Source organism: Prionailurus bengalensis, chromosome E3, assembly GCF_016509475.1.
Source record: "Prionailurus bengalensis isolate Pbe53 chromosome E3, Fcat_Pben_1.1_paternal_pri, whole genome shotgun sequence".
Lineage (NCBI taxonomy): Eukaryota > Metazoa > Chordata > Mammalia > Carnivora > Felidae > Prionailurus > Prionailurus bengalensis.
This window is the reverse complement of record NC_057357.1, coordinates 7,192,290-7,215,217: the sequence shown is the minus strand read 5'-3', so window position 1 is coordinate 7,215,217 and position 22,928 is coordinate 7,192,290. Positions and strand designations below refer to the sequence as shown.

Below are 22,928 nucleotides of genomic sequence, written 5' to 3'. Positions count from 1 at the left end.
GAGGGGGTCCCATGGAAGGGCCTCCCGATGACATCAAGGGCTCACTTGTAACAGTTCTGTCCTGGTCTCTTCTCTTTTCTTACCTCTGCTTTCAGACCAAATCTTGCCCACTCCACTCACTGCCCTGAGAAATATTTGTGACACTTAGAATTGTCTTTCTGCTTTGATGGTGGACAGGATTTCAAATACATGATGATCCAAAACACCGTGTAAAGTTTGGTACATACAAGACACACTCTATATTTTTTGCTTTTTTAAAAATGAACTTTGCAGAGTTTCTCTTTCTTCCCCATTCTAGGGGTTCCATTTTATAAGTCTTGTTGATTTCTTTTCAAAAGAGAGGCAAAGGGAAACCCCACCCAAATACACCTACAAATTCCCATCATTGTATCCTTTTCTAAGCTTATTAAATTAAGGGCACTTTATTTGAGAACTTTTGGTTTTTGATGAAAGTCGCATTAAACCTTTTGGTACGCTCTGTGTAGGGGAGAGGGAGGGAGGCTCTTGTGATAACAAATAACCTAAAACATGTTTTTTCTGTCAAGCCTTCTTTCTTTTTTCTTTCTTTTCTTTCTTTCTTTCTTTCTTTCTTTCTTTCTTTCTTTCTTTCTTTCTTTCTTTCTTTCTTTCTTTCTTTCTTTTCTTTATGAGAAAGAGAAAGAGAGAGATGGAGAGGGGCAGAGAGAGAGGGAGACACAGAATCCGAAGAAGTCTCCAGGCTCTGAACTGTCAGCACAGAGCCAGAAGCAGGGCTCGAACTTGTGAACTGCAAGATCATGACCTGAGCCGAAGATCAGATGCTTAACCAACTGAGCCACCCAGCCACCCCTGTCAAGGCTTCCTAACGTATAGGACATAAGGAAGTGGTATGGAGTGCATCCTTGGGGGTGTTCCAGAAGAGGACAGCAAAGGCAGAAAGAAGCTCCTTCAACTCTTGCTTGTTTTGTTAATGGGTATTCACTGACATGTAATACTCTATCATCCATAAAATGCATCCATAGACATTTTCCATTTGACTTCCAAGCAATCCTACCGAGGTAAGGTGGACAAGGTAAGCTACCTTGTCATTCCCAGGTAGAAAGGAAGTGGAGGCTCACAGTTGATGCTTTAGAACTTGGGTGATCTGACTGCTTGTCCAGTAACGTGAGTTTTTTCCTTTACATCAGTGACGGGCTCCCACCCCACCATGGCTTGCCGCTTCTCCCTGCCCCTCCTCCCCTCTGCCCAGTAGTAGTGGTGGAGGGCCAGTGGCGCATGCACACGCCTCAAGATAAGAAACACTAGCTCAGAAAGGGGGTTAGAACGATCATTATTTAACTTCCCAGCGCCGTCTTTCCACCCCTGTGCCTGGTGAGGGAAGGCTATGGGGTTTGCTTTTTTGCCCTTGTTGGGTTCAACTGTAGGAATGAAACTAAGCCTGAGCCTATCCTATCTTTCTACACACAAACATGTATTGCATGTAAGGTTTTTTTTTAACCTGGTTGGGGTTTTTTGGGTGTTTTTTAATTTATTTTTTATTTTTATTTTATTTTTTAAGTTTTATTTATTTAAGTCATCTCTACACCCAACATGGGGCCCGAACTCACAAGCCTGAGATCAAAAGTCACATGCTCTATTGACTGAACCAGCCAGGTGCCCCTGTGGTTTTTTGTTTGTTTGTTTGTTTTATTGTAATGTTTATTTTTGAGAGGGAGAGAGAGAGAGCATGAGCCAGGGAGTGGCAGAGAGGGGGACACAGAATCCAAAGCAGGCTGCAGGCTCTGAGCTGTCAGCACAGAGCCCAATGCGGGACTCAAACCCACAAACTATGAGTTCATGACCCAAGCCAAAGTCAGGCGCTTAACTGACTGAGCCACCCAGACACCTCCCCGCGGGTTTTTTTTTTTTTTTTAAATCGAGGGAATATAAGCATACTATTGGATATTTGGAAAAATAACAGGAAAAGAAATTACCCATAATCCTACAACCCTGATCACCTGTTATAGGCATTTTGTTGTATTTCCTTCTGTTTTTTTTTTCTCTGCATGCTTCTCATGTAATGAAAACCACAGTGTTTATATTTTACATCTTTTTAATATTATGTCTTAAGGGTTTTACGTGGTTTTCATAACTTTTATGCTTAATGGCTGCGTCATTATCCATTGAGTAGATTTGACAATTGTGTCCCATTTTGCTTTTACTGGTCATTTCAGCCATTACTCCTTTTTGTTGTTGCAAACAATGCTGTAGTGAATATCAGTGTAATTTTAACATAATTTGGATTGTTCTTTATTTTTTTAATCAATTTATTTACTTATTTTTATTATGTTTTTTACAGAGGGATAGTCCAATGGGGGAGAGGAGCAGAGGGAGAGAGAGAGAGAATCTTTTTTTTTGTTGCTTTAATTATTATTTTTTATTTTATGCAAAATATGCATAATATTTTAGGATCCCATGCCATTTAACTGTTTTTAAGTTGAGAATCCTTTACACTTTGAACACCTCAAATGTAAGACTCAGGGAGGTCTTTCTGACAAAAAAAAAAATCTCAAAAAGTTCACTTAATTTGAATTTACATCTTTCTAATTGTCATTTTCCTAGGATGAAAAGAATCAACTGATGACAACAAATGTGTGGCTCAAACAGGTAACTGTCAGTCCAAGCATTATATTCGCTAAACTAACTATTTCCAGTCTTTTCTATTTAGAAAGACTCCCATTTGAAAAATAATTATTTTCAGAGCATATTGAGTTCTTCAGTGAGATATCTGGGAATGGTTAGGAAGAGGCTATTCCTTTTCATTTTCTTTTTTTTTTCTAATTTTTTAAATTTACATCCAAGTTAGTTAGCATATAGTGCAACAATGATTTCAGGAGTAGATTCCTTAGTGCCCTTGCCCATTTAGCCATCCCCCCTCCCACAACCCCTCCAGTAACCCTCTGTTCCCCATATTTAAGTCTCTTATGTTTTTGTCCCCCTCCCTGTTTTTATTATTTTTGCTTCCCGTCCTTTGTGTTCATCTGTTTTGTCTCTTAAAGTCCTCATACGAGTAAAGTCATATGATTTTTATCTTTCTCTGCCTAATTTCACTTAGCACAATACCCTCCAGTTCCATCCACATAGTTGCAAATGGCAAGATTTCATTCTTTTTTGATTGCCGAGTAATACTCCTTTGTATATATAGACCACATCTTCTTTATCCATTCATCCATCAGTGGACATTTGGGCTCTTCCCGTCCTTTGGCTGTTGTTGATAGTGCTGCTATAAACATCGGGGTGCATGTGTCCCTTAGAAACAGCACACCTGTATCCCTTGGATAAATACCTAGTAGTGCGATTGCTGGGTCGTAGGGTAGTTCTATTTTTAGTTTTTTGAGGAACCTCCACACTGTATATAGAGTGGCTGCACCAGTTTGCATTCCCAGAGAGAGAATCTTAAGCGGGCTCCATGCTGAGCGTGGAACCTTACACTGGGGCTTGATACCATGATGCTAGGATCTGGGATCGGGACCTGATCCAAAATCAACTGTTGGACGCCTAACTGACTGGGCCACCCAGGCGCCCCCTTGATTGTTCTTCAGAATCTAAGCCTAGATTCCCAAAAGTAGAATTTCTTGATCAGCGTGTGAACTAATACACATTCCCCCAAAGCAAGTACCAAATTACATTCCTTTATGAGTCTTCTACTCGAGCCTTGTCACCTTACTGCATCTTAGTTGTTTTTTTTTTTTTTTCCTAAATGTACAAAACCCAAAACTAAGTCACTTGCTTCTCAGAACTCCCTTGCTTGATCCTGGACGTGGTGGAATAGTAGCGCATGGCCAGGCAGGAGGGATGGCGAGAGGGCTGGCCTGGGTGTGTTCAGGGTCTGGTGTGTCATGTGGAGAATGTCACTTATGAATGAGATTTCGTATCTAGCACTGGGGCTGAGAATGAGGGCGTTGACATGGTGTCTGTTTAGGCGGGCCATGAGCTGTATCACCCTGGTGTTGTTCTCCCCAAGCCTATCAAGGTTATTTGCCCAGGGTCACAGAGCTAGTAAGCAATAGAGTAGTAGTGATAGCCTGATTCCAGTGTTCTTTTTACTGGAGGAATGCCACAGACTTTTTTTTTTTTTTTGAGAGAGAGAGAGGGAAGGTGTGTAAGCAGGGAAGGGGCAGAGGGAGAGGGAGAGAAAAATCTTAAGCGTGGAGCCCAACATGGGGCTCGAGCCCACAACTTTGGGATCATGACCTGAGCCAAATTCAAGAGTCCAGTGCTTAACTGACTGAGCCACCCAGGCACCCCAGGAACACCACAGACTTAGAGCTGACTGTCCTCTCTGTACTTTTAGCTTTCCCTCTGTTCTTCCCTTCTTCTACCCTCTTGACACATTGACTGTTGCTTACATACTACTTGAATTTTCCATACATTTCCACATCTATGCGTGCCTTTGTTCAAGATGCTTTTAATCCCAGATCCCTTTTCCCAGACCCTAGCCCACCAGATTAACAACGGAAAAGTCGACTCTTGTAAAACAATTTTAAAATGTCACTTCTCAATTATCCTACCCCAAAATATTTCCTTTACTAAACTACCATTATCTGTAGGCTTTGTCACTTACCATGCAAACTATTATAGCCAGTAAGTTAACGTGAATACGCCATCTCTGAACCCTAGATTATAAAGGGTGAGTGGATTAGCTCTCATGCCAAAACAAAAGACCACAGACTAGGTGGCTTAAATAACACATTTATTTTCACACAGTTCTAGAGGCAGGACATCCAAGGCTAAGGTGCCCTCAGGGTTGGTTTCTGTTGATGCCCCTTCCTGACCTGTAGACAGCCTCCTTCTCACTATGTCCTCACATGGCCTTTCCTCTGTGCAGTGGATGGAGAGGCCTCTAGTATCTCTTCTTCTTTTTTTTTTTTTTTTTTTAATTTTTTTTTTCAACGTTTATTTATTTTTGGGACAGAGAGAGACAGAGCATGAACGGGGGAGGGGCAGAGAGAGAGGGAGACACAGAATCGGAAACAGGCTCCAGGCTCCGAGCTGTCAGCCCAGAGCCCGACGCGGGGCTCGAACTCACGGAACGCGAGATCGTGACCTGGCTGAAGTCGGACGCTTAACCGACTGCGCCACCCAGGCGCCCCCTCTTCTTCTTAAAAGGACACCAGTCTTATCACTAAACGCCCCATACTTAGCACCTCATTTAACCTCAATTACCTCTTTAAAGGCCCTGTTTCCAAATACAGTCACACCAGGGGTTAGGACTTCAACGTATGAATTTGGGGGACACAATTCAGTCCATAACAGAGGGCAACAATCTTTCCATTCTTCACATTCTCCCATAGCACCTACATAGCATCTCCTGTCCTACAAAATGGGAAGTCCAGATATTTGTTAACAAAGTGTTAGAATTCCTGGCTGGAGCTAGAAGAGAAAGTGATATGGTCGTTTAAATCTATTGCTTTAGCATGTCTTTGAAACATTTCCAAGTTCTGTTCTGGAAGGTCCTGTGCCCTGCTTGGGACTCAGAGGTCTCTAGGGCAGTGGCATAGAGTTAAAAGGGAAGTTCCTGGGGCTCAGGGTGGGAACCGCAGCAGCACATGGCTGGGCCCTCTCACTAACCCCACCAGAGAGTGAGGGACCAGAGGTTGTGAGGCATCTACGGTTCCAGAAAGGGACGTGGGGCAGGGCAATCTACCAGGCACATGCAGTGGGATGAGCCCACTTCCCACTGTGCTAACCTGGCAGGTTCTAAACACTCTCTGACAACCATTGGTGCCCCAGCAGGTGTCACAATGGAATGTGGGATGATTTGACAGCATGGCTTGGGAGTCTCCATGGCCACTTATCTTGGATGCCCACATATCCACACTTTCATTTCAAATGGTCCGCCTAGAATATGTTACCTTCAGAACCACCCTGGATTATTCTGGGAAGCAAAGGGCTTATCATAATTGGGCTCCCCACTTTATTTTTAATTGTCCAAAGTCCACTTGCCAGACTATATGTCTTAGCCATTGGCCACAGCCTAAGAATAACCTTTACGGCATGCATCTAGGTCTTCATATAGCCAAGTGTCCTGCCTGTAACAGTCTCCCCACACCAGATTACTTACCTCCAGTTCAGTTCTCATCCATACAACTGAGAGCTGCCATCAGGACGTTTGCTTTAAAGATTTTAAGTAATCTCTACATCCAACGTGGGGCTTAAACTTAAACCCCGAGATCAGGAGTTGCATGCTCCACCAACTGAGCCAGCCAGGTGCCCCTATGTATCTAATCACTATGTATGTATGTATGTGTGTATTGATTTATATGGCTTCCACTTAGCAGTGGAGGGAAGCGCTTTTACATAGGTCCCCATCTCCCAAAGTTGTTTTAAGTGGTCTTATCTCCCACTGGCTTATTTCCCCCTCAGTCAGAAGTCTCAACTTCTTAATTTTGTGTAGGTTCTTCTAGCCAATTCATGCTGACCACTACAAAATGACTGCTTTTTGAACCCAATATACAATCTATCCCTTTTCATTATTTTCCTCCTGCAAGGCTTAACATTCCTTAATTTTCTGAGGTGCCACTTCCTTTCTCAGTGATATTTGTTTTTATATGTCGGGTAAGAAGTCATAGAATTGGTAGGAGCAAGAAAATAAAATCAAGAAGAAACTAGATGGGATTTATAGGAGAGGATCTAAATAGCAGCAAGTTGTAATGCAGACCTAGGATGCTGTTTAGGATACTAGAATTTCAAATGGGGTTCTTGTCTTGGTGAGCTGTAGGGAAGAGTTGTAAGGTCAGCTCAACTTACATAACCTGAACATAAGGATGTGCTTGCAATAACTGGAGAAAGGGTATGGCTCCCCAAGGACTATAGCTGGGGAAGACAGCTGATAAGGAGCTTACAAGGTAAATGAATGCATAATCCTCCCATGGGAAAACTGAAAACCATGTAAAACACATGCTTCAGAGTTATTCCACCCCAGGGGAGAATATCATATTTGTCAAATTCCCATCAAGCTTTAGTCGAGGCCTGCTCTCAAAATGTGCTAGTTACCCTACAGAGCAGTGGCCTTTTCGTGGTTTAAAAAAAAGCCTGCAGACCAAGAGACACACAGTGCAAGTCAGATGAAGCCCAGCAGATGGAGTAAGCAGGGGGCAGGGGCACCAACAGCTTCTGTTAACACTTGACTTAGAACTCTCAGTAGAATCTAGTGGCACACTAATTTTAGTTTATGGATACATTTTAGTCATTCTTAGGTGAGTAGCCCTTACTTTATTTTTAAAAATCCAATGTAATATCAGGTAATTTTTCCATATGAAACCAAGAAAGGTATTTCTTTACACCCATTTTTTTTAATTAAAACCTTTTTTTTTTCCTCCAGTTTTATTGAGAAATAAGAAGAGCATTCTTAAATCGTTCATAATCATCAAATGGTGTCCAGCCTAGGGAACCACATAGTTTTTAGGCCTCCCTTCTGCCTTGACTTGAGGGAATGAAAGTATGGTCGGGGGAGGGACTCAAGGGAGACTGTACATAACAGCCTATTACATGTTCTATTAAGTAATTCTTTAAAAAAAAATATTTTTAATGCTTATTTATTTCTGAGACAGAGAAAGACAGAGCATGAGTGGGAGAGGGGCAGAGAGAGAGGGAGACACAGAATCTGAAGCAGCTCCAGGCTCCAAGCTGTCAGCACAGAGCCCGAGCTCAAACTCACAAACCGTGAGATCCTGACCTGAGCCGAAGTTGGTCACTCAACCGACGGAGCCACCCAGGCACCCCTCTATTAAGTAATTCTTAACTATAGCAAGAAGGTTAGCTGCAGAAAGAGGGTCCCCAAAGCAAAACCATTTCAGTTCCGGTTAGTAATTTTCTTAAAACAATGTAATTACACATAACTACACTAGTGGTAAGTTCTGGTCTTCATTTATTTTATTTTTTTTTAAGATTTTAAGTAATCTCTACACCCAACGTGGGGCTCAAACTCACAACCCTGAGATCAAGAGTTATAGGCTCCACCGACAGCCAGCCAGGTGTCCCAGTTCTGGTCTTTAAATGGTCTTTTTCCAGTTAGTATCACACAGATACCTGTTCTCTGTGAGTACCCTGATGCTTAATAAAGCTTGTGCGCCAGATAAAAGATTTTCCACATTTCTCACATCTGTAAGGTCTCTCTCCAGTATGAATGACCTCATGACGATGAAGATTTGCCTTAAAACTAAAAGTTTTTCCACATTCTTTACATTCAAAGAATTCCTCCTTGGTATGGGTTCTTTGATGCTGAATGAGGTCTACATTCCGACTGAAGCATTCCCCGCATTCACTGCATTTATGAGTGTTCTGTTTAGTGTGAATCTGTTGATGGCTCATAAGGGTCGAATGCCGACCAAAGGCTTTTCCACACTCGACACATTTATGGGGTTTTTCTCCACTATGGATTAGCTGATGTCGAATAAGGGTTGAATTCTGACTAAACGTTCTTTCACACTCACTACATTTATAGGGTTTTTCTTTGGTATGGATCCTCTTATGTTCAATAAGATATGCCATCTGACGGAAACATTTTCCACAGTCATGACATTTATATGGCTTTTTCTGCAGGTGACACTGTTTATGGACAGCAAGAGTGGACTTCTGTTTGAAGGCTTGCCCACATATGTCGCATTCAAAGGGGTCCTCTGATGTGTGAATTCTATGATGTCGAACAAAATTTGCCTGACGTCTGAAGACTCTTCCACATTCACTGCATTTGTAAGATTTTGCGTTTGGAGGGATTTGCTTATGCTGCAAAAACAGTGATCTCTGACTGAAAGGCTTTCCATACTCATCACACTGGCCACGCCTCCTCCCTGTCTGAGCATTCTGATCTTGAATAAGGTGAAGGTTTTGAAGGAAGTTCTTACTGCATTCATCACCAATAGTGGGAAAGGCAAGTCTGTAAATGTCCACCAATTTGTTACATTTACGTAACTTTTCTGAAGGTCCGTTGGCTGTTTGCTGCTTTATTGCCGATGTCTTACACGACTCTAAATCTTTAAAGATCTTCTGCCCTGGAGTTGGCTTTTTCATCTTCCATCTGGCTTCAGAACCTAACCAAATAAAAAGAAAACATAGAAATGACCTGCCCACCACATCACAGAAGGAAAAAAAAGAAGCCACCTGTGTGTGTGGAAGACACTCAAGTGAAATGAAGTGCTTGCTTAGTTATATTGTCCTGCTAAAGAGGCCCAAATTCTGATTTCCACAGGACTCTCGGCTTTGACACCAGAAAGAGTTCTCAAAATCAACTGAATGACTGAAAAACGCACAAGTGTGTGTCAGAGAAGTGAGAACTGAGTAAATACATCACTACTATTGGAAAAATAAAACTTACTCTTGGTACTCAGTGAAGTCACATAAATATAGGAGAGGTGACATCTTATACTTTCTAGGTTAGTATTTTTTTAATAATTCTGAGAGAAACAACTCTTTAAAAATGGAGAGCATAAGACACAAGAGAAAAGGAACCCGAGGGAAGTAGGTACAAAGGCCAATGGAATAGAGTAGAGGTTCTCGATCAGAGGTGATTTTGCCTCCTGGGGGACACTGGACAATGTCTGGAGACATTTCTGGTTGTCCCAACTGGGATGGTGCTACTAAAACCTAATGGGTAGAGGCTAATATGGCTCAACACCTGACAACGCACAGGACATCTCCTCCACAACAAAGAATTATCCAGCCTGGGGCGCCTGGGTGGCTCAGTTGGTTAAGTGTCTGACTTTGGTTCAGGTCATGATCTCGTGGTCTGTGGGTTCAAGCCCCACATCGGGCTCTGTATTGACAGCTCGGAGCCTGGCGCCTGCTGTGGATTCTGTGTCTCCCTCCCTCTCTGCCCCTCCCTCACTCATGCTCTCTCTCGCTCTCTCAAATTAACATTTTTAAAAACTAAAAAAAAAAGAACTATCTAGCCCCAAATGTCAATAGAGCAGAGGCTGAGAAACTCTGGAACACAAGAATGTGAAAAAAAGGTAGAAGCAGCAATCAGGACATAGTAAGTAGGAAAAAGTAGGTATGTTGAGAAACACCGTGGGGATATGACAAACAGGATGAAGGCAAAGGAATGAGAGGAAAACAGAGGGGAAGGATAAGTAACGAGCATAGAAGAAAGAAGTATCTGATTTGGAAAAAGAGTTCAGAGAAACACTCTACCGCAGTAGAACGAGCATGAGCTTTGCATCTGTGTGACAGATTGATATAGTTTTTAAAACTGTAAGTCAATCTGTGTGACATCTGAATCTTTGATTCTTCATCTGGAAAATGGGTCTAATGGCCACACTTACGTACTACCTTCAGAGGGCAGCAGGGATGAATAAGTGGGATAATGGATGTTGAACATGTGGCTCAGGATCTGGGGGGCACACGAGGGGCTTCACTAAGGTGCTTTCCTGCCCCTTCCTGATTTTTCCACTTGGACTGGGTCCTCTCCTCACCCACCTGGGCAAGCACTACTGGAAGCCTTCCTAGTCCCAGTTCTTGGTAGATCCAGGATCCATGGCTCTTCCCACTGCTCCAGCAGGCAGATCACCTCAGGTTTGGGAAACTGAAATCCTACTCATGGGGAAGTAAATGGGATGTGGTTAGTGAGTTACAGAGAGAGGTCCCAGCGCTCGCCTCAACCCCCTTGAGTCTACAGTGGCAAACAGATAAGAGCAATAATCAAAAGGGCTGGTAAGAAGAGAATTTGGCACAATCTTTCTGAAACTCCAACAATCTTTACTGAAAGATTCAGTAAATTCTCAACAATATTCACACCCTTAGATTTGGTCATTGTAGAGATACAGGCTAAGGAACAATCAGGACAAGATTAATGTGCCAGAGATGTTCAGCACAGTTGTACCTATGCAAAACTGGAAATAAAGTAGACATCAGGATGGGAACAGCTACAGTGTAACGTGAATTCAGTGAAGGCAAAAGTATTAGATCCTAAAAATCCATGTGCTCAAAGAATATTAAAATAGGAAAATGTTCCCTATATATCTTAAAGGAGAATGAAAAACTCATGAAGTATGACCCAAATTTTGTTTTTAAAAACTATATGTGTGGGTATATGTACATTAAGTATTAATATATATGAAAAGACTAGGAAAAAGTAAACCAACATGTTAACAGGGGTAATTTCTGGGCAGTAGGCCTGCAGATGATTTTTATTTCCTACTTTGTTAGTGAAAGGCCATTCAATAATCAGAGAGACTAAGAGCCCATACCCTTTAACACCAATATTCTGGATCTTGGGAACAGTCAGAAATTCATATAAGGATTTATGGTCACAAACATCCATTAGAACATTAAGTATAGTAGGTGATAAATCCATAAACAAGTCAACAACAACAACAACAAGCCAAACTAAATATCCCCAAATGGGAAAATGATTAAACATTACAGATCATACAACAGAATTACATTATGATCATTTACTGTATTTATGGGGGCTTTTAATAACATAGGGAAAATGTCAAAGCTTAACATTAGTTAAGATTCAAAGGAATTACAAAATTATACACAGAATATGTTCAGCCACATTTTTTTAAGATTATTTATTTATTTTGAGAGTGACAGAGACACAGTGCGAGTAGTGGAGGGGCAGAGAGAGGGAGAGAGAGCGAATCTCAAGCAGGCTCCATGCTGTCAGCACAGAGCACAACGCAGGGCTCGAACTCACAAACTGTGAGATCATGACCTGAGCTGAAACCAAGAGTTGGATGCTTAACCGACTGAGCCACTCAGGCACCTCTGTTCAGCTACATTTTTTAAAAGGAGAGAGAGAGAAAAACTGGATGGAAACATTCCAAAATATGAACAGTGTTACCCCTGAATGTTCTCCCGTTCCTGTACCTTGTGTGTATTCAAGTCTGCTCTTGTAAATGCTTCTACAAGGAAAATAAACATCAGAAACTCCAGAGGTGGGCAGACAATCCCGCAGGAGGTGGTCAAGACTGTATGTAGCAAGAGTGTCAGTGTGGGCGTCAAAGCTGGACCCCAGAAAGAGATTTGTTGAGAAAACGCCCATGGGAGGAGACTCTGCAATGCAATAAGCCAAAGGCAGGGTCCGTGAGTGGGGAAGCAGTGGAGGTTCAGAAATGAAGTCCGTTAGGAATCATTTCCTAGACACCCAGTGATGCTGCAAACAAAGAAGGAACCCATTTCCAGAGGGAAGAAAGAAAAAGACTTTTCAAGAGAAAAAGAAGCTAACCTTTGGAATCCAAATCAGCCATAAACCGTTCAGCTCCTATGGGTCTTACAGATAAGGAAGATTCGGATCGGGGTGGGGAGTGGATTAAGCGTCTCTGACCTCTAAAACAATAGGCAACTATTCATTGTCCACAATCCCTTATTTGAAAACATTGTAGAGGCCAGCTGCGTTTCAGGTCAGAATTTTTCTGGATTTTAGGAAGGTGACTTGGTGTGTATGTTTTCTATTATGTACCACCCCCAACAGGGGTTGGAGCCGTACCCTTAATCAAACACGCTGATATTTCTGGTATGCTAAATATATAGATGTGATGACCACATGGGAAAAAGAAGGATGATACACAGCTTCCAGTAGAAGAGATCAGGTTTTACCACCTGAACACTTCAGGTTGGGTCTTACAGCCCAGATGAGTTATGAAAAAACTTCTAGTTTGCAAAGCTTTTCTGATTTTAGAATTGCAAATAAGGGGCTGAGCACTTGTGTAGACACTCGGAGCCAAATCTTCAAGCCAAGTCATTCATTACCCAGCAAGATCATGTTCCTGTAATTCTCCAGCATCACGTCTCTGTAGAGGTCCTTCTGAGCCCAGTCAAGTTTGTCCCACTCTTCTCTAGTGAAGTACACAGCCACATCCTCAAATGACAGCGACTCCTGAAAACAGAGACTAATTATAGCCCCAATTCTTTTTTTTTTTTTTTAGTTCATTTATTTTTGAGAGAGAGCGAGCAAGAAAGGGAGAGAGAGAGAGAGAGACAGAGGGGATCCCAAGCAGGCTCCACACTGTCAGCACAGAGCCCGACACGGGGCTTGAACTCATGAACCGTGAGATCATGCCCTGAGCTGAAATCAAGAGTTGGACACTTCACCAACTGAGCCACCCAGGTGCCCCCAACCTCAGTTCTTAAAACGACTTTGTGAACTATCATTATTCTACAGGTGAGGCTTGAGGAGGTAAAGTGACTTGGCCAAGCTCATTCTTTCCTCTATACTATAGCGTAGACAAACTTTTTCTTTTTTAAAGTTTATTTATTTTGAGAGAGAGAGAAAATGTGCATTTGTGAGTGGGGGAGGGGCAGAGAGAGAGAATCCCAAGCAGGCCCTATGCTGTCAGTGTGGAGCCCCATGCGGGGCTCAACCTCACAAACCATGAGATCCTGACCTGAGCCAAAATCAAGGGTCGGATGCCTAACCGGACTGAGCCACCCAGACACCCTGACAAACTTATTCTGTGGAAGGCCAGATGGTAAACATTTTAGGCTTTCAGGTGATTTGGTCTCTGCTACAATTATTCAGCTCTGCTGCTGTCACACAAAAGCAGCCAGAGACAACAGGTAAGTGAATGGGCAGAGCTGTGTTCCAGTGAAACTTGACTACCGGGTCCAGGTCAGTTTGCTGACCCTGCTCCATATACCAGCACCTTTAACAAATAATATATTTCTGTCCCAGATTCCCTTGGGAAAGAGATGGCACATTCAAATGAGGTCACTGAGGATAGGTTGGCGTGCAGACAATTTGCAAAGGAAGGGACAGGCTTCATGGAAGCCAACAAGGCACGCAGACGCATGCCAGGCTGGCTCTCATGGGGAACAATCACCCATATGTCTGAAGGGGAAGACGGAAGGAGAGGGGTTACTGGAATCCAGAAAGTTGTTAGAAGACTGGAGCTCTGCGGCCACTCTCATCCCACAGCCCAACAGGCACGGGGCTGTGGGAATAAAACCCGACACCACTTTCTTCCAGGTTTCTGGTCCCCTGACCCCTTCCATCCCATTGCCAAAAGCCAGCTGGAAGCCAGAGGGCAAGAGAACCCATCGATGGTGTGTGAAGGTCAGCCTCCCAGGGCCCAGACCAAAGTGGGGGAGGGTGGAACATATATCAGAGGGGGACAAACAGAGACCGTTGGTACAATGTACTACGGGGTAGAAGTTTTGTAGAAGTTTCCATTTGCAACTCTGTTCAACTCATGTGGGCTGAGAACAGAAGGTGCCTCCCACCACGGGAGCTCTTGGAGCAGAGGCCGAGTATCTGCCCACCACACTCCCTTCTATTAGGACAAACTGAGTAGCATCAGAGGCTATCTGTGCACGAAAAGGGTGATCAGGAAAAGGAAATACTCACCCCCACCCCCTCAGGAAACAGACACCAGAATCTCCCAAATTGCATGACCCTTCTTTCCTCCCTACCACGCCTGATTTCCAGGACTGTGGTTTCAAGTTCCCATTCACTACCCATCCCAGATGTCCCTCCTTTTACCACAGCTGCCCTGCAAGTCTCCTCAGCTGACATTCTCTGCTCTACATGAAGGCTAACAGGTAGGAATAAAATGGCTTCATCTCCCACCAAGTTATCTCTATACACTCAGTTTGAGAGTCAGGCCTTTAATGTTGCCCCAAACTCTTGCTCTCTCATGTTCCTTCTCAGGGTTTTCTATATCTTTACCACTCTCTTTCTTTCAAGAAACATTTATTGGGCACCAGTGAGTTGCTAGCCTTCAAGCTGTAGGCCGGCAATAAAGGTTCCTACTGAGGCCACAGGATATAGCTGTTCAGGCTGTGCACTGTTCAATCCTGCAGAACACAGTTCACATCACAGCTGTGTGAATGGGGGGTTGCTACATGCACAATCTGTCTGACTCTGTAGCAGCCTTTGTCCCTGCTCAGGGAGTGAACTGTCCAGTGGGGAAAGATGGAAGTCAACATGGTAACAATCCAGTGGGAGGTACTTGGAGGGGGCTAGGAGGACATGTGACTCACCCCCACTACTCCCTTTGGGAAGGCATTGCCCATTATGTCCCAGGAAAGAGCCCACGGGGCACAGGCTCCCTAACCCCTCTCACACTCCCACCAGGCATTACCTGTGTTCTCACTCCTCCCCCTCCCCACCTCAGCAGAAGAGGCTCTTCTAGCAACCGCTGCCCCTCTGCCTCCACCTCTGCTTCCATTCCCTCGTGTCTTCCCCCAGGGTCTTAATCCAGTGACAGCACTCTGCCTTTTCTATATCCTTACCCTCTTCTCCCCTACCATACCATGACTTATAATAAGAAATATAGATTTAATCTTCATCATTTCTGGCACAGAGCTCCTAAAACCGCTGGAATTCCTAAGGGATAAGAGCAAAGGAGCATCTCTTAATAGTTGGTCTTTTGCCCTTGGTTTCTGAAATAGCTCCAGAGCCACAAAGGCATGTCACCTTACAACAAATTCCTTTGACCACACCTGATTTAATGTTAAAGAGGTGAGCTTTGGAAAGGCCCCAAGTCTGGGAGGCTGGTTGCCAGGGGGAACCAACCAGGTGACTAGAGGGTTTGAACCCTCCACCCCAATTCAGAGGAGGGAGAGGGGCTGGAAATCCAATCAATCACCAAATACCAATGACGCAATCAATCGAGTCCACACAATGAGTCTCCATAAAAACCCAGGAGAATGGGGTTCAGAGAGCTTCGGGGCTGTCGAGCCTGAGTTGGTGCTGGGAGTGCTGCACACTCAGCACAGAAGCTCTGTGCCCCTTCCCCACACCTTGCCCTACGCACCTCTGTGTGGCTGTTCTCGAGCTACAGCCTGTAATAAACCAGTAATCTAGTAAGTAAACGGTTTTCCTGAGTTCTCTGAGTCACGCTAGCAAATTAATCGAACCCAAGGAAGGAAGTCATGGGAACCTCCAAATATATAGTCAGTCACTCAAGGCACAGGTGACAACCTGGACTTGCAATTGGCTGGTGTCGGAAGTGGGGGAGGGGCAGTCCTGTGGGACTGCGCCCTTAACCTGTGGCATCCGATGCTAACCCTTGCAGAGAGCATCAAAACTGAGCTAAACTGCAGGGCACCTGGCTGGTGTCAAGGAAGTGCCCGATGTGTGCAGGAAAGCACCTGCATGTCTGATGTCAGAAGTGAAGTGAAAGCATGAAAGGAGAAAGCAGAGAGACACAGGAATGTTTTTCTTAAACACTTACTTCTCCGCTAACTCCTTCCCCTTCGCCACCAAAAATGCCAAAATCTCACCTATCTTTAAGAAGATGTTCCGTGCTTTCCTTCTCCTCTGGTTTTGGCTCTCTCTCCTTCCCTTACCGGACCAGCTTCCAGAAGAAAACTACACACTCACTTCCTGTCACTCCATAAGCCACCATCCGGTTTAAGCCTCATCAAGCCTCTGCAACTGCTCCCTATGTCCACGCACTTGGGATCGCAGGGCAGAGTGATGCTAATGTAGGAAGTCAGGGAGGGTTTCACAGAGAAGAGTTTTTAGTTCAGTCTTAAAATGCAAATATGTGAGTTTGCCTGTGAAGGGGAGAACGGGCTGTGCAACGGAGCGGAGGAACGGAAGAGCGCTGCAGACTCTCTGGCGGTCAGGGCGCACTGGCCATGAAGCCAGAAGAGCGCTACAGACTCCTTGTTCCCTCCTTGTCCCGCTGTCCTTTCAAAATTGTTGCAATGGCATCCTAACTTGTCTCCTTAACTTTAAACTCAACACTTTTTTTTAATGTTTGTTTTGTGAGAGAGACAGTGACAGCAGGGGAGGGGGAGAGAGAGAGAGAGAGAGAGAGAGAGACAGAATGTCAAGCACGGACAGCACAGAGCCTGATTGACGCAGGGCTCGATCTCACAAACCATAAGATCATGACCTGAGCTGAAATCAAGAGCCAGACGCTTAACTGACTGAGCCACCCAGGTGCCCCTAAACTCAACTTAAAAAAAAATTTTTTTTTTAATGTTTATTTTTGACAGAGAGACAGAGCATGAGCAGGGGAAGGGCAGAGAGAGAGGGAGACCCAGAATGGGAAACAGGCTCCAGGCTCTGAGCTGTCCGTGCAGAGCCTGACACAGGGCTTGATCTCAGGAACCATGGGATCATGATCTGAGCCCAAATCAAGAGTTGGACACTTAACTGACTGAGCCACCCAGATGCCCCTAAACTCAACTTTTCATAATCATCCTCTGTAATGTTACAAATTCAGTAACTAAGCTGCTCTTGTTCCCTTTAACACGGGCAGATCAGAACTTATCCCCATATTACAAGAATCTGTTTACATATCTACGTTTCCATAAAGACTGTAAACTCCTTCAGGTAGAGTTTATCTCCCAGCACAAAGGATAGTATCTGGTACACAGTAGGTACACAGTATCCCTCACTGACAGAAACAATCAATGACTATGGTAACAGTAGCTAAAGCTTGCAGAGTGCTTAAAATATAACCAGATACTATGGTAAGTATTACTTACTTATTTTCGTGTCTCAATACTCACAACTCCTTGTGATAAGAACTATCATCGTCCCATTTACAGATAAGTAAACTGAGGCCCAGAGAGCTTATGTGACTTGCTGAAGGTAACACAACTAAAACAAAGCCTGGACTTGAACCTGAGCCCACAGTTCAAGCTCTTTACATCATACCTTCCAAGAAAGAAAAGTCCCCAAATTAATAAAGATGGCTCAACGTGAACAAAGGAGTCAAGGCCATTGCAGGGCCACAGGGAGTATCCTAAGGAAGGGGAGGAGCCGCCCAGCTCACCTTCCACCCAGCTGTCACGAATACAGCTTCCACATCCTGGTCTTGGAGATGGGGCAGGATTGCAGCCATCAGTCTAGACTGAAGGAGAAAAACGATGATGAGTATGGCCAGAACTTCACTTGATCTTAGCCAAAAGGCCGAGAAGCGATTGTATGGCCAGAACTTAAAGCTCTCTCACCAGGCAGCCCTGGGACAGGGAAGTCCAACGAGGCCAACAAACCTCAGCTAATACCCAGTCACGGTGTTTGGTGTCAAAATGGGTGATAACATGAAAGGAGCTGCTAGGAGAGTCTTTTCAGGAATTTCTGAAGTTAGCTCAATTTCCAAAGCTTTATCCAAGGGCCCCGCCCTCCCCTTCTCCCTAGAGTATGTTTTGTAGAATACGTTCTCACTGAAAGACTAAATACACAAAGGGACAAGACCATAGACAAAAACAGAACTCTGGCTCACCACCTGTAGCAACCAGCCCAGAACCCAAACCACAGCCAGTGTAGCAATCAGCCCCACATCCAGATTTGGTCAATAACTGCCAGATTATCCTGAATTTTTACTTCCTTCTTCCAATTTAGGACCAACAGAGAAAGCCCTCCCCAACCACATAGGATGTTCCGTTTCCCAAGCCAATAGCCTCCAAAGTGGGTACATCCAAACTTCCCCCTTTTTCACCCCACTTTCCCCTGCCTGCCTTGAGTCTCTGCTAAACACATGACAGTGGCTCCCTCCCTTGCTGTGGCAGGCTCTGAATGAAGAGCCTTTGCTCATTCGCATTTTGGGGGGTGGGTGGGGAGGGCGGTCTTCATTTATTTCTGCATCTCACACAGAATCAGCTCAGAGAGTACAAAATGACGTTAGGGCAGTTGGAGATTTCAGGCTACATTTTATATACACAGAGGTAATCACTGTCAAAAGGATATTCAGAGAGCTTTACTTGATATGAATATTTTCTTGAGGGAGAAACAAACAAGGAGACTTCTAAGCCGAAAGCGTGAAGAAGCTGAGAGCTCTCGGCAGTCACAGCTCAGTTCAGAAAGCACGTGAAGGGGAGAGAAGATGCTGCCCCATGATTATTTCGAGCTTCAGGCACTTGAAAAGAGGCAAACGCAGAGAAAGGCCTTCTCTGAACCCCCTGCGTATGCCTAAAGACAGATCCTCCAAAAAGAACTCAAGTGTCATAAATTCCCCTCCCAGGGAGTTTCGCCAACCAGGGAAGATAGACTTGTGTCACAGGAGAGGAGACTAGACGTTGACACAACACCCAGACAAACTTTGTCATAAACTATTGGACCTTCTGTCTATTCTTCTACGGGCCCGTTCATCTTTCCTAAAAAGCATTTACTCTCCTCTAAGAGGCCTACATCCTCTCTCCCCTTTCCCTATTAAGATGGTATTTAGGGGTGCCTGGGGCGCTCCGTCAGTTAAGTGTCAGACTCGATTTCGGCTCAGGTCATGATCTCACGGTTTAGTGAGTTCGAGCCCCGTGTCCAGCTCTGAGCTGACAGTGAGGAGCCTACTTGGGATTCTCTGTCTCCCTCTCTCTCTCAAAAATAAATACACTTAAAAAAAAAAAAAAGATGGTATTTAGGACTGAATTCTAAGCCACCCCAGGAGTTACTCATTTTTCCGTGGGTATTTCCCACACATACATGAAGTATGCATGTAAATAGACTTGTCTGTTTCTTAATCTTTTATTGCAGGAGTCTCAGCTAAGAACTGAGAAAGACAGTTATTTTTCTGCCCCCTACACAGGAGATGAGGAAGTAGCTTTGTTTTCTATCGTTTACTAGAAACTTACAACCCTATTTTAGAATAGAAGCACTGTACAAGTTGACTGGTCTGCAGCTGACGCGCTAGGAAGCTACAAGTCACCCTGACATGAGGAAAGCTTAAGTTCTGCAGGAGAGTCTGCACTTTGGGGAAATTAGGGCAGTTCAAGTTTTGATTCCACAGCCATGGGTGGTTGGCCTAGGGTACATCCAAATTGTGGCCCTCCACAATTGTTACAGTAGTAACAATAGTTACTGGGATCCAGGTGATTTTTTTTTTTTTTTGTGCTTCTCTGGCCACTGGTGAACTCTGCTTTCTCTAAGTGCGTTTTTAAGAACATCCCTCGCGGGGCACCTGGGTGGCACAGTCGGTTGGGCATCCGACTTCAGCCAGGTCACAATCTCGCGGTCCGTGAGTTCGAGCCCCGCGTCGGGCTCTGGGCTGATGGCTCAGAGCCTGGAGCCTATTTCCGATTCTGTGTCTCCCTCTCTCTCTGCCCCTCCCCCGTTCATGCTCTGTCTCTCTCTGTCCCAAAAATAAATAAACGTTGAAAAAAAAATTAAAAAAAAAAAAAAGAACATCCCTCGCACCATTCACGTACCCTAAAAACACTGCTTGGAAGATCCTCTGCTCTGCCTTTTAAGCATGGAGGCGCTCCAAAGAAACGTCCTGATCGATGGCTTCAAGACTGGGAAAGGGACCTCAACCCTCTCATTACCTAACTATCCCGTCTACCGTGCATTGGAAGTCAGAATCTAAAACGCCACTTCGCAACAATGTGAACTCTGGAAACGTTCGATCACATCTCCTTTTCGTCTATAACCTAACCAAACCAAACCGAACCGAACCACACTATTAACCAGCCGTTCATTCATCGGACTTGTTCCTCCTTAATGTTGAAGACCCGACGCCACGGAAAATATTCACAAGTTGACATCTTCAGGAAGACGCTCCCTTAAGTCCCTGCGACCTGCCCCGAAGGCGGGGGGTGAGGACTGTCTCTCGAGCCCCGTCACCTTCCGTTGCGGGGACACCGTGGCTCTGCCGCCGCACCCACCCGTCCCATCACACGAGCTCCTCTCTTCCTAGACCTGCTTCCGACCCTCCGCGGTGCCATCTCCTCCGGGAAGACCTCAGTGTCCACCTGCGGCGGCCCCCATGGCCGGGCTTCCCTCTCCAGGTTCGGGTCAAGACCCGTGACAGGTCGCCGCCCCTCCGCTAACCCCCTACCTGAGGGCGCGAATGCGGAAGAAACCCGCGCCACTCGCCGACCCTTATTCCTGCGCGGGGAGCCCAGCTTCTCGGCCAGCGTACCTTCTAGGAAGCTCGGAGGCTTCGCAACTCTCTGGTCCGCTTAATAGAGAAGGGGCCTCCGTCTCACGCACCCCTGGTCGAGGCCAATCAACTGCCGCAGAGGGTCCCGGTTGGGGCACGTGACTATCAGGCCCCGCCCAGCCGGTTCCCGCCCAGCCAAGCAGTTCGGAATCTCTAACAAGAATCACCAAGGAGGTTTTGAAAACTCTAACGGCGAGACTTTCCCCTCCCACACCAGTTGAACCAGAATGCGTTAAGATGGGCCCTTGTGCAATTGCGTGGGTTTTTAAAAAATGTTTTATACATTTATTTTGAGGGGGGGAAGGGCAGAGAGAGAAGGAGAGAGAATCCCAAGCAGGCTTAGTGCTGTCGGTGCAGAGCCAGATGCCAGGCTCCATAAACTGTGAGACTGTGACCCGAGCTGAAATCAAGAGTCCCAGGCTTAACTGAGCCTTTGAGGCGCCCTCAAATTGTGTATTTTTAAAAAGCTCCCCTTGTGAGTGTAATGTAGAGTGACCACCTTTTAATCTGTTTTTTTTAAAAATATTTATTTATTTTTGGCAGAGCGCGAGCAGGGGAGGAGCAGAGAAAGAGGGAAACAGAATCCAAAGCTGGCTCCGAGCTGTCAGCACAGAGCCCAACACAGGGCTTGAACCCACAGACCGTGAGATCATGACCTGAGACAAAGTCGGTCGCGCAACCGTCTGAGCCACCCAGGCGCCACTAGAGTGACCACCTTTTTAGAGAGCCAACCCTGGACACAGTCCTACCAGACGAATAACATAGTATGTTGAATATAATGAATTATTATACATATCTGTGTTATTGCTGTAACATAAAAATATGAAGATAGGTATTTATCTGAAATTATGTTATTCAGAATTTACTTTTCTGTTACGTGAATGCTATTTAAACAAAGCAACATAGGACTAGTTAACAGTGGCAATTAGTTGTAATTGATAGTAGGACTAATCTTTGATAGGATTCTATGTTTAGTAAAGAAAAATAAATAAACAGTTTAAAAAAAAAAACACTCTTTGAGGTACTGTGTGAAATCCTGCCTTTAAGTCTTGATTTTCATGGACCAAAACATTAGAGTGAGGGGGGAGAGAGAGAGAGAGGGACAGGGTGTTTGTTTTACCAGTATCATACGAGTTGTTTGACCAGGGACAAATTAGATAACTCCTCTGTATGTTACTTTCCATGCGTGTAAAATGAAGAGATTAGTACCATGAATTTTATAGGGTTGTTCTGAGTGGTAGTACCCCCTTATCCTCTGTTCTCATTTTCAGCTCCCTGAGTCAATCATGGTCCAGAAGCAGACGATCCTTCTGACATAGCCTGAGAAGGTGGATAGTAGCCTAACGCGACCTCACAATGCCTACATCATACCCCTCACTTGATCTCATCATAGAAGCATTTTATCATCTCACATCATCACAAGAAGAAGGGTGAGTACAGTACAATGAGATATTTTTAGAGAGACCACATTCACATGACTCTTATTACTTATTCTAATTGTCCTATTTTATTGTTGTTGTTAATCTCTTACCATACATAATTTACAAGTGAAACTTTATCATAGATATGTATGTATAGGGAAAAACACAGTATATATAAGGTTTGGTACCATCCACACCTTTCAGGCATCACCTGAGGGTCTTAGAACGTATCCCCCCACAGGTAAGGGGGGAATACAGATAAAGGGGGGCCACTTTCTGCTTGTTCTCTACTGTATTGAATGAGTTCATATATGTAAGGTGCTTATAACAATGCCTGGCCACAGTAAATGTTCCTAAAGCATTAGAGAGAGAAACCTTCAGTATTCTAAACATCTTTAGATGAACACATATTCATTGACTCAGTGTTGTAGCAGTTTGAACTTCCAAGAGACAAGAGAATCAGGAAATACAATGAAATTCATTCATTCAGTTAATATTCGTTGAGGGCTTATAATGTGCCAGGCACTGTTTATTTCAAATATTACACATTAAAACATTATTCAAAGTATTTAAGGCTTGGTGCAGGCAAAGGGCAGCTGATCTCATACAGGAAAAACCAGTTGAGCTTTTGAAAAATTATGCTGTGCTAAAGGAAGGACATTGGAGACTTGGAAGACTCAAATTCAGGAGTAGTTTCCCCTCTCAGGATATT

At 44.4% G+C, this 22,928-nt stretch overlaps 2 protein-coding genes and 1 long non-coding RNA gene across 3 annotated transcripts; 1 reads left to right on the top strand and 2 right to left on the bottom strand.

The window, feature by feature from the left end:
• Positions 1–745: 745 nt before the first annotated feature.
• Positions 746–8,667, top strand: LOC122471966. The gene is made up of 3 exons (XR_006294319.1): positions 746–1,037; positions 2,581–2,625; positions 8,563–8,667. It is a non-coding gene; the product is annotated as an uncharacterized LOC122471966 (long non-coding RNA).
• Positions 7,701–11,012, bottom strand: ZNF789 (zinc finger protein 789). The gene is made up of 2 exons (XM_043561217.1): positions 10,435–11,012; positions 7,701–9,050 (listed from the first exon to the last, which is right to left on the bottom strand). The coding sequence occupies exon 2, from the start codon at positions 9,028–9,030 to the stop codon at positions 8,038–8,040; it is 993 nt and encodes a 330-aa protein (XP_043417152.1). The 5' UTR covers positions 9,031–9,050; positions 10,435–11,012; the 3' UTR covers positions 7,701–8,037.
• Positions 11,013–11,396: 384 nt separating this feature from the next.
• Positions 11,397–20,864, bottom strand: LOC122471965 (zinc finger protein 789-like). The gene is made up of 3 exons (XM_043561218.1): positions 20,691–20,864; positions 17,697–17,774; positions 11,397–12,841 (listed from the first exon to the last, which is right to left on the bottom strand). The coding sequence occupies exons 2-3, from the start codon at positions 17,763–17,765 to the stop codon at positions 12,704–12,706; spliced, it is 207 nt and encodes a 68-aa protein (XP_043417153.1). The 5' UTR covers positions 17,766–17,774; positions 20,691–20,864; the 3' UTR covers positions 11,397–12,703.
• Positions 20,865–22,928: the final 2,064 nt, after the last annotated feature.

Excerpts from the sequence above, each read along its gene's own strand:
- ZNF789 (XM_043561217.1), bottom strand. The coding sequence starts at position 9,030 with ATGAAAAAGCCAACTCCAGGGCAGAAGATCTTTAAAGATTTAGAGTCG.
- LOC122471965 (XM_043561218.1), bottom strand. The coding sequence starts at position 17,765 with ATGGCTGCAATCCTGCCCCATCTCCAAGACCAGGATGTGGAAGCTGTA. Across the intron at positions 12,842-17,696 it reads TCGTGACAGCTGGGTGGAAG|GAGTCGCTGTCATTTGAGGA; the intron begins GTGAGCTGGGCG and ends CTCTGTTTTCAG.